Source organism: Nannobrachium achirus (assembly GCF_963921795.1).
Source record: "Nannobrachium achirus genome assembly, chromosome: 1".
Lineage (NCBI taxonomy): Eukaryota > Metazoa > Chordata > Actinopteri > Myctophiformes > Myctophidae > Nannobrachium > Nannobrachium achirus.
This window is the reverse complement of record NC_137810.1, coordinates 65,864,837-65,876,196: the sequence shown is the minus strand read 5'-3', so window position 1 is coordinate 65,876,196 and position 11,360 is coordinate 65,864,837. Positions and strand designations below refer to the sequence as shown.

Genomic DNA, 11,360 nt, shown 5'->3' with positions numbered 1-11,360 from the left:
AGTCAGAGCCCACCAGAGCCAAATAGAGCCCAGCAAACCTAAGGGGTCCTCCACTAGGGGCTGCGAGCACTTTTGCATCCGTTCTGGAGCACCAGGCGTCGGTGGTTCCCGGAATTCCCTGTGAGCAGCCCCGTTGGGGTGGTCATTTGGTTATTTTTGCAGTTTTCGGCAGCGGCACCAGGGGGTCCCTGGGTGTCCATGGATTTCCGGGGGTCCCGGAAACTTTGGGACCAGCCATGGACCTCCTTCGAAACCCCTCATGGACCCCCAGAGGTCCCCGAACCACACTTTGGGACTAGCCATGGCTGTCCCAGGCTGTTGTGAATCAGCCATGGAAACCCTGGGGGTCCCCAAACCACACTTTTGGAATCAGCCATGGAGCCCCTTGGTAACCCCTCAGGGACCCCCAGAGGTCCCCAAACCACACCTTGGGAACCAGCCAAGGCAGTACTTGGCTGTATGAAGCTCAACCATGCAGTAGTAGGCTAGACTATGGCTCTCTGCTGCCCCCCATTGAGAAAGTAAAGTCGGCACAGAGACCGGGCTTCGTGATCGGGAAGCCTGAACACGAGCCTTAGGAACTCGAGCAAATGATCGTGTTGTGTACACCGGCTCGAGTGTGTACACCGGCCACAGGATTTTGAATAGAAACTGCCTGAAGTGTTCGGCAGTATTATTGTTACCCTTATTATTTTATCCTTCAGATTGTCTACATGTTCCACTCAACACAAAGAAGGATTTGAGAAGAGAAGCTGAACATGGTGAAAAGCTGAAGAACTTGTTAACATGTGGAGGAAATAGTCTGGACTATTACAGGCAATTTGTTGTTGTAGTGAACAAGAGTCAGGTAGAACAACAAGAACACTTAGAGTTTCTCAGCAAATTAGACTTATTTTGTGTGCTGGACTTTGATCCTTGTTCTGCTCAGGAAGGAGGAGTTTGTCATTCTTACAGATCCCTGAGAGCAGCAAACATTCATACACCATCACTGTTTCAAGGTGAAGCACATTCTCTAATTAAAACCCTCAACCTTTACAAGCAAACCAGCTGGGTACTTTGCAATGGAAGGCATGACCTTGAGAGTGAATTTGATGAAGAGTTGGACTACACAAACTGGCTGATAAGAAAACGGAAAGACATTGAATACTTGGTTTCATTCATTTGCAGGCCTGAGGTACTACCAAATGGTAAAACTCTGGTCATATTTCTTCTTCTCTCACCAATTCTAGGTGATAAAGATCCAATTGTGGAAACCTTTCTGTCCTTCTATTCACACATTGGGGGGGCTAACATTGTTAGCATATGTGCGTCTCAAGAAATATTTGAGAATTGGAAGGAAGTAGTATTGAACCGATATCAGTATGACATCACCATGCGCTCTGTATTTGAGCTTAACCTGAGTCAAATCAATGGCAAAGTGATGGAGCTTGGACCTCACAACCAGCTTTCTGGAAGACTTCTCCCATCCTCTGACTCCAGCGCTGTTGTTCTTACAAAGAGAGATGAAGACTACATGCCTGCTCTGGATATTTTGTGTCAGAATGAATGTGAAAATGTCTATGATGAGAACAGTGATGAATTCAAAGACCTAAAAATCAAAGTTGAGGAGGAGTTCTACAGAGGAAGCAAAGTCAAGTGGTGGAACTTCTATTTTTGTGAGAAGCTCAGAGCAAAGCCTTTCATTAAAAGAGACAAGTATGACAACCTCATGAAGTTGATTAAAAATCAACAAGTAATCCCAAAGGCACATGCATTTCAATACATCTGTTTCATCATCCAGGCTGTGGTGCCACCTCTTTAGCAATGCATGTCATGTGGGACCTTCGTCGAGAGTTCAGATGTGCCATTTTGAAGGATAATTCATCACCCATGGAAGTGATAGAATTGGCTAAATTGAAAAGTGAAAAGCCTACACCAGTTCTGCTCTTGGTAGATGATTCAAAGGAAGAAAACACACAAAGTCTTGTGAACTGCATTCGCAAGACTATTGGTGAGGAATATGCACACAGGACTGTACAGGACTTTCCAGACACTTCTCCTCAAGTCATCATTCTGAGTTGTATTCGCTCTCCTTACCCTCGGATGCAGTATCAGCAATGTCGTACACCAAGCCAGTTTATCACAGCCAAACTGACCAAAAAGGAACAAGAAGACTTTGACGAAAAGCTTAAGGAAATACAAGAAACTCACAAAATGCCAGAGAATTTCTACAGTTTCATGATCATGAAGAGTAATTTTGATGAGAAATATGTTGCTGGACTTGTCAGAAACACTCTTGAGGGTCTGGATATCACCACCAAAAAAGCTAAACTCCTTACTTTCCTAGCACTGGTGAACACATATGTTGCAGAGTCACACATATCCCTTTCTCTCTGTCAAGATTTTCTTCAGATGGGTATGGTTCATTGGCCCTGTGACAGCATGCTTGACAGAATGGAACCATATTCAAACTTCCTCATTGAATACAGCATTGAGCATAGGGGAGGCTTCAAAGCCATTAGGCTCCAACACCCTTGCCTTGCAACTGCATGTCTTGAAGTATTAGGCACCTCACCCCACAACATCAAGCGAAGTGATATAGCCTTAGACATGCTTCACTGTGACCTCTTCTTCAAAACAACAGTGGTAAAAGACGCCTTCTTGAAATCAGTTCTTCGGATGCTGGTTGAACGGCAGCGTAGAACTTGGGGTGATGAAAGAGACACTCAATTTGCTCCACTGATAGAGGACATTCACAAGCAGGAGCGAGGGGAAGGGATTGAAGAAATCTTCATCAAAGCATCAGAACGATTCAATGATCGTCTCTCCATTCCTCAGGCTTTGGCAAGATATCTGTACCTAAATAAGTATGATTTTCCCAAGGCATTGAAATATGCTGAAGATGCAAAGAGAATCAATGAGAACAGTTTCACAGTTGATACAATTGGACAGGTTTACAAAAGTAACCTAAAACACAACTTGAGTAACAAGAAGAAAATGTGCAATCCTGAGGATTTTAGAGAAAATCTTAAATTAGCAGAAGGGGCCATTAAGGCTTTTCAAAGGGCTCAAATTCTGGCACAAACTGAACCTGATTTAAATCCCATAGAACGCTACAATACTTCTGGCCATCTGGGAGAAATGGAAACTTTACTGACAGTGCTTGAAATGATCAGCAAACTCCCATTCTTTGATGAAACTGAACCTCATAAGAAGAAATACATGCAGAGTTTTCTCAGGGGAGTGACACGCATTCAATCTGTACCACACATTGAATCTGAAGATAATGTTAAGTACTTTCAGGTGATTCAGGAGTGTTTGAGATTTCTCCAGGATCTGAATACAAACATGAAAAAGGTTTTAGAATTCTTTGACTGCTATTATACGTACACGAGAGGAAGTGACGCAAGAGACAATCAGTCATACATCCGGAAGAAGATCTCAGAAAACTTTGACTGCTACATAGAGTTAATGTGCTCTACTCCAGAGGAAATCTCTCAAGAACAAGGAAGCAAGAAAGCTCTGAGATTAAACTCAGCTCTTGAAACGAACAGAATGTTTCTTGAACAGAGGAACGCAGATACATTTCCAGGACTACTTCAGTCCCTAGACAAGAGCCCTGCAGATTTTGAGAAAGTTGCACAAAGCTATGCGTTCTTACACCAATATTCCCAACCAAACGTAAAAGAAAAATGTTGTTTCATTTTGGCAAACATAATTCTCCATTGTTTGAAGCCAAACTCCACACTCATGAAGAATAACACTGAATTCCTCCTGGCCCTTCAGGACCTTACTGAATTCCTCCTGGCCCTTCTGCAAGATATTGGCCTGCAGCACCCCTTCCCAGAGCCATACTATGTAGCACTGCTGTTACTGTGGCCAAGTACAAACGTTGAAAATATTGTGTCATATGTAAAATCACTTTGCAGATCATCTCAAAAACAGTATTCTCGCTTGTTGAGAAAGAGAGGCACCATTTCACTTTTTTACCTTGGTCAAAGAAAAGGTAAAGGAACGGTTGTTTCTAGATCGCAATTGGACAGATGTTTCCCTGACATGGAGCACAAAGCCCTGGCACAGCTTTGGTTAAATGGAGACATCTTTAAAGAGAAACAAATCAAAGATCGCCTCCAGAGGGTCAATGGAGTTCTTGATGCAGGTGTGGTTTATGCCATTTATGGGAAAAATAAAATCCCAGTGCATCCCGCCTATGCAGGAATTCGCAGTGGTTTCAGCACAGAAAAAGTGTCTTTTTACTTAGGCTTTGCCATCAACGGACCACTTGCATACGATATCCAGTATGAAAACTGACTGTTCATAGTGGTCCTGATTCACTAACTGGATTATTGATTTAGAGTAGACTAATCAACGTTATTGCACAAGCTACAGTAGGCCTACATTAACATGAGAAATTGTGACATGTAATGTATGGTATGGAATAGCTGCTCTCGGGATCTGCAAGTTCTAAAAAAGTAGGCGCACCTACGAGGCTCCCTTTGAATATTGACTTTTTATTTACACATTTTTGAAAGTACCGTATACCAGTGAGTTAAATGAGTTCCCTACCATGCCTGCAGGACACATATGAGAGCAGGTGTTTGAGTAGGGCAAAAAGGATGGACAGACACCACCCCATAACGGAGTGTTTGTAATGTGTGATGTGTACTGGCAAGCGTTTGAGGGTTCTCAAAGCCCGGGGCTCAATACTGAAGAAGCGTTCTCCCCCGTTCCACTGTCAGAGCCTAGAACAAGGATTAGGACAGAATACGAAAAACTAAAGAACCAAAAATGTAAGAAAAGAAAGTGCTCTCATCTGTAAATAAATATGTTTGTTTCGCTCACTGTTACTTGCACTAAGAGATAAGGGTACTTGATGGATAGATGTACTGTACATACTGTACCTTCTGTAAATCTGATACTAACTCTGTATGAGTGAGTGACAAATAAAACTTTGATCTTTGATTCTTGTGTTTGCAGGAATCCATTTATTACAATAAAATCTACAGACAATACCAGGTTGTAACTGCTGCATGTGTGTTTTAGCTCCCCTCTGACTCACTCAGTGAGGTTGGGTCTATAGTCTGTAGCCAGGCTAATACTAGGCTATTTAAGCTTAGTAATGTGACGGCAGATGGAAATGATCAGCGCTCGATAGCTCAACCTGCCGCCGTAGCAGCCGTCTGTACTACGCCAGAATATATATATTATAATTTATATATATATATTAGGGCTGGGATGATTTTTAATCTAATTAATTCCAGGCTCATCGATATTTGACCTGAGAAGCATTTTATTTCAAGTAAAACACATTTTGTTGTATGAGTGAATCAACGAGTGAGTTTTTTAAATCTAAATTTCGCATCCACTGGGCCAAGCAAAGCACTCTGATCGGCTACTTCTCCCTTTGCGTTTGTTGTCTCTTCTTGGTTGGTGCATCGCTATGATCGGTATGCCCGAAACTGAAGGTTCTGTGGTGCAAAAACCAAGTGCGATTAAAATGCGTTAATTTTTTTAATCACGTTACTTTTCTGTAATTAATTAATCGCAATTAATCAGTTAAAGTCCCAGCGAGACAACAAACGCAAAGGGAGAAGTAGCCGATCAGAGCGCTTTGCTTGGCCCAGTGGATGCGAAATTTAGATTTAAAAAACTCACTTGTTGATTCACTCGTACAACAAAATGTGTTTTACTTGAAAAAAGATGCTTTTCAGGTCAAATATCGATGTGCGATTAAAATGTGATTAATTGCGATTAATTAATCACAGAGCCTGTAATTAATTAGATTAAAAGTTTTAATCGCATCCCAGCCCTAATATATACACACACACACACACACACACACACACACACACACAGTATATTAGCATATGATGTCCCAGAGTTATAAAGTTACATGTTTAAGCAATAACAATCATCCTTCCATAAAGGTATATAGTCTAGAGGGGTCCCTGGGGAGACAATGAGTTTCATCCTTGTTAGGATAAATTATGATACATAATTATGTTATTGGTGTATGAAGCTCATATGACCATATAAGATATTATTATGAACTGAACTCACAGTATAAGAGACCACATTTTGGTCGCATACTGTAGGTTCAGGCAAACTGATTAAAGGTCATAATAACTTTGAATGCCCTGAATAGAATCATGTTTTGATATACTGTGATACTATGATATAAGTCACTAGTGGTGGAAAATTACCAAGCACTACGTGTCCCTTTCTTCCTGTTACTTCCTTGTTATGATATAGGAACGAATCAATGAGTTCCTACTACTTCCTTGTTATGATATGGGAACAAATGAATAAGTTCCACGACTTCTTACTGTCATAACTGTACTCTTTATATACATGTTAAACTTCCATTTTGGGAGAGAGAGAATCCTCTGTCCTGCCGTTAGGGTGGGGAGAGATTATCGAGCATACCACTAGGATGATATGCGCACTGTTTTGTCTTCTTTGTCTGCTCTCTCAAGAATACAGCAATCTAAAGAAATATAGTCCTTTGGCTCTTTGTCTTATTTTAACTATGGATTTAGAGATCCATAATTTATTATTAATTGGTCCTTCGAGAATGGTCAAGCTGCGGTGCGTTTGACCAGCCAGGGGGGGACTAGAGACCGGTACTGTACGGTCCTTCTCTTACCAGGGCTGGTCAAAACGTTCCGACACGCTTTAAAAGAACAGCAAGGAATTCTCTACATTGCTGTATTTTCAGACAAAGGAATTTATTTAGACAACAGTGTTATGAGTTTTGGATTAATGTGGAACCGCGTAGACATCCAGGAGCAGCACCGGACCGTGACGAAAGGCTGGATTTTCCACCGATGCACCACCGCCCGGCTGCGCCTCCTGGATTTCTGCGCATCGGCAAATTCCTAAGTTGATTAAGATAAGTACATATTTACTAAATCCCTGTAACGCGTCGTGTCTTTGAATTTTGAATTAACGATGTTAATGTTATGATAATTGATATGATTTGAGAATGATGTTCTCCCTCCGTCTGGAGGAGTCCGATAGCTCCTAATAATGTTTTGGTTTGACACGCGTCGTAAATTAACCCTTATCTATAGATACCGAATGGTCGTAACTCTTTGTTTCATCTTACAAAGTTTCAGGGAGGTGTACACAATCCCTATTCTATTTTAAACTATTTCTCTGGTTCGTGCTCTCGCTCTCTCATTGTGATGAGGAGGAAGAGACAATACTGATTTTCAAACTTTAACTTTTTTCGGTACAGTTGTTTTTGTCATTATTTGTTTGTCTGGACCCTATGAAGGGTCATTATTTGCCCACTGTTGACCCAGGCAGTTTTTCTGTAGACCCAGTACAGTTATCCCCACTGTAGACCCAGGCAGAATCTCTGTATAGTACAGTTGGATGTTATTTGTCCTCCGCAAGTCAGCGGAGTGTTTAGTTATCTGTTTATGTACCGATACTACTGTGTTTATTTAGGTCTCTCACTTTCATGGCTTGGCCCAGCCATTTGGAAATTGAGAAACAATATTTTTATCTTTGACTATGTTACTGACCAGTTCTGTTTTCTGTAATATTAAATACTTTTAAGACGTTTTAAAATGTCTCTGAGAAATTAAAGTTAAGATTTAAGATTAAGAATAACTAACTCAAATTATTGATGCCTAAATTCATTTAAACTGTTGTAACGTTAAGATTTAAAACCTGCTAGAGGATTCTGGCTGTGTATTATACTATAATTTCATTTATGTGATGAATGGATTCTGTGAGAATGAGTTTGCCGTAGGCTACTGTATGTGTGAGGGCGTGCACGAATTTTGGGGAAGTGCGTGTGAGTGGTGTTCTGAGAGAGTGTGCGGGCGTGCATGCCGCCCCCCCCTCCCTCATCTTGTCAACCCCCCCCCCCCTAACTCTGTGTCTCTGACCCAGTATGTGAGTGTGTGTGCACTTCTGAGTGCAGCGTATGTGTGCCTGTCTGAGAAACCACCTGGAGCCTTCAAGGTCAGATGGTCTGTGTGTGAGAGAATTGTTTTGGGAACATGTCTTGTTTAGACTTTCCTTTCTCCTATTTTTCGTAAACGTTCTGATTGTTTACTGTCTATGGTATTTTGTTTAATTGTCCTGTTCTCTTACTGTTAAGAACTTCATTACCCAGAAATCTCTGTTTTGGAACGTCATGTCCCCGGTTACCATAACAACCAAATTAGACCCCATTGTGGAGAAGGACACAAGGTCCCTTTCTCGCACCTAGGGCGTATTACTTATCACAGACAGTTTCAAACTGTCCCTATCTCCCCTGTACCTACTGTACTGTACTGAGTGCATGAATTAAAGCCTTTTTCATTGATTTAAATAATTTAAATTATTTTATTTAACTTTTACAACTTGTTGTAAAAAAGGGGAGTGTCTAAGGTTTAATATATTTTAATTTTAATTTGTTTTTGATTTATTTAATTTGGTTTTTCATTGATTTAAGATTTATTTGAAACTTAATTTGAAATATTTCTGTTTACATGGGCTTGAGACTGGACGGAGAGAGGAATGCAGAGTGTGGGGAAGGAGAATCGGGTCATCATCGAAAACCACCTGACTGATGGGGTGCAGACGAACCACGACCTGAGGCCCGGCCAGACCAGTGCACGAGCCAATCCACCGCAGCGGCACCAGTAAAATGGTGCCTGGTCGGTGAGTTTCTGTTGCACTGTTGAAATACAGCCATGTAGTACAAACGCTACCTGAAGTTCTGAACTAAATTGTTTTGGAAACAGTAAACTGGCCAGGTTTCGTCCCCCGTAGGAAACACCTGAAAGAAGACGCAATCTAAGACCCAGAAGAACCCACAGCTTCTGCATGTCCTCACCGCCGTCTCTCCACTGCCCCACCACCGTCATCATCGTCCCCGTCATCATCACCATCATCGTCGTCATCGTCATCCGATCACTGGACTTATGGACTTTTTTTTAATTCATCTTTTATTACAGGTTTTCATTTTTCATTCTTTATTTTTATCTGTTTATTCAATTTTAATTCTGTCTTCATTTCATCTGTAAAAAACGATGAAATATTTTTATTTGGTGTCAAGTTTCTTTAACTTTAAGGATTTATTACAGTTCCCTTTTTGAAAATTTGAATTTCTAAATATTATTAAAGTCTTCATAATATTATTATTATTATTACCCTGATAAAATGTTTAATATGGAGGTCATATGAACCTCATACAAAAATTAAAAGGATAGATTGTTAGGATAAATTATGATACATAATTATGTTATTGGTGTATGAAGCTCATATGACCATATAAGATATTATTATGAACTGAACTCACAGTATAAGAGACCACATTTTGGTCGCATACTGTAGGTTCAGGCAAACTGATTAAAGGTCATAATAACTTTGAATGCCCTGAATAGAATCATGTTTTGATATACTGTGATACTATGATATAAGTCACTAGTGGTGGAAAATTACCAAGCACTACGTGTCCCTTTCTTCCTGTTACTTCCTTGTTATGATATAGGAACGAATCAATGAGTTCCTACTACTTCCTTGTTATGATATGGGAACAAATGAATAAGTTCCACGACTTCTTACTGTCATAACTGTACTCTTTATATACATGTTAAACTTCCATTTTGGGAGAGAGAGAATCCTCTGTCCTGCCGTTAGGGTGGGGAGAGATTATCGAGCATACCACTAGGATGATATGCGCACTGTTTTGTCTTCTTTGTCTGCTCTCTCAAGAATACAGCAATCTAAAGAAATATAGTCCTTTGGCTCTTTGTCTTATTTTAACTATGGATTTAGAGATCCATAATTTATTATTAATCCTGACATTTGCCAAGGCAAGAGTAAAATGGAAAAGTATTTATAAAAAATGTGTGTACAATGCGTGGGTTATCAGGCGTGGAATTTCTTCATTTTAGGGGCAAGGCCACTTGGCCTTTGGTGTTGTCCATTTTTTGAGGGCAGAAAGGCCATCAAATAAAACAAGATTTTAGTCCATTGAAAGAATTTGTTGAATCTAAGGGTTAGGGATGATAACCTAATCTGCAGTGAAATAGAAAAAATGATGATATTTACAATCTGATCCATGCTCAGCCCACGACCGGGTATTTCCCGGTGAATCTGTGCGCAACGGTGGGGGCTTGGGCGTGTGGGGGACACGCACCACTGACTATTGCTGATGATGGAGAGGTGATAGCTTAGCTTTTATGTATTATGTTATGTAATGTAATCTTGCCGATTTAGTAAGAGACCCCGTCGCCAAGTCTTTGAATATTTCAAATCCTTCTAAGATTTTTTGAAAAACCTATATGTTTTTATGTCAGTGCTGCTCAAACTTCTTCGTGTGAAGGATCCCCAAAATAATATGTTTGGCAACGGACCCCCATCTCAAAATATTTAGTTCCAGGGACAACATTTGAGTTACAAATGTTTGCTCAAGACTTTTCAAAAAATAGCAGATCTACAAGCTCGCAGCGCGGCGCTGTGAGCTTGTAGATCTGCTATTTTTCAATAGAAAAAGTATAAAATTATTTAAAAAAAAATATATTTTTGTGTTCATGAAGCCTATTTGTCACCTGATTGACATTAAGCAGGTATTGGAATTTGTCAGACATAAACTTGACGGTCATAATGTGTGCGACTCTGAACGTCACACAGAAGAGTCCTCACATCCAACAGCCTCAGAACACAACACAGGTAAATATACTACATGAAATATATTAAAAAAAATGTACACATAGGCTATAGCCTTATTGTAGCCTACACTATATGCAGTCTATAGGGAAGAAATAGGCCTAGGCCTACATTATTCCGTCGTGTTAATGATATAGGCCTAGGCTAGGCCATTAATAATTAGGCCTATATTCATTCAACAAATAATATATTTGTTGTAATTATTTTTTAAATAACAGCCACATATAATACAAAAAAAGCATTCACATTCCTGATTCAATATTCCATTAGCCTATTTAATCAATTGAAATAAATTGAAGGCTAATTTTAACAATAGCCAACCTACCGGTATATTTAGAACTCCAGTTTTGGAGTAGGCCTACTTTACATTATACATTTTATATAGTTTTGGCTTGGCCTGCAGTGCTACTTTACTGCGACAAAAACATGACAATCTCCATGAATTCTAATCTTCAGGGGCTGAGTAACTGATAGATATAAGTCAACAATCATTTGCAGATCCTGTTCTTTATAAAAAAGTGATCAAAGTGTATTTCCTGATCAGTGGAGCTTCCTGTACTGAAGGACAAACATCTGCTTCCTGTCCACCCTGAACTGATCCCTGACCAGCTGTTAGATACACTCACCTCCACCTGCCACACACACACCAAGGTACTGTACACACACACACACACACACACACACACACACACACACACACACACACA

General features: G+C 40.2%; 2 protein-coding genes across 2 annotated transcripts; both read left to right on the top strand.

The window, feature by feature from the left end:
- Positions 1-1,372: 1,372 nt before the first annotated feature.
- On the top strand, positions 1,373-3,505 carry LOC308289492 (sterile alpha motif domain-containing protein 9-like; the record flags this gene model as incomplete). The annotated part of the gene is given in 3 exon segments (XM_080731180.1): positions 1,373-1,735; positions 1,738-1,875; positions 3,467-3,505. Coding segments are annotated over 3 exon segments (540 nt in total).
- A 224-nt stretch (positions 3,506-3,729) lies between these two features.
- On the top strand, positions 3,730-4,290 carry LOC308289481 (sterile alpha motif domain-containing protein 9-like; the record flags this gene model as incomplete). Its single annotated transcript, XM_080731169.1, has 1 exon — positions 3,730-4,290. One exon carries the CDS (start codon positions 3,730-3,732, stop codon positions 4,288-4,290), a length of 561 nt encoding a protein of 186 aa, XP_080587295.1.
- Positions 4,291-11,360: the final 7,070 nt, after the last annotated feature.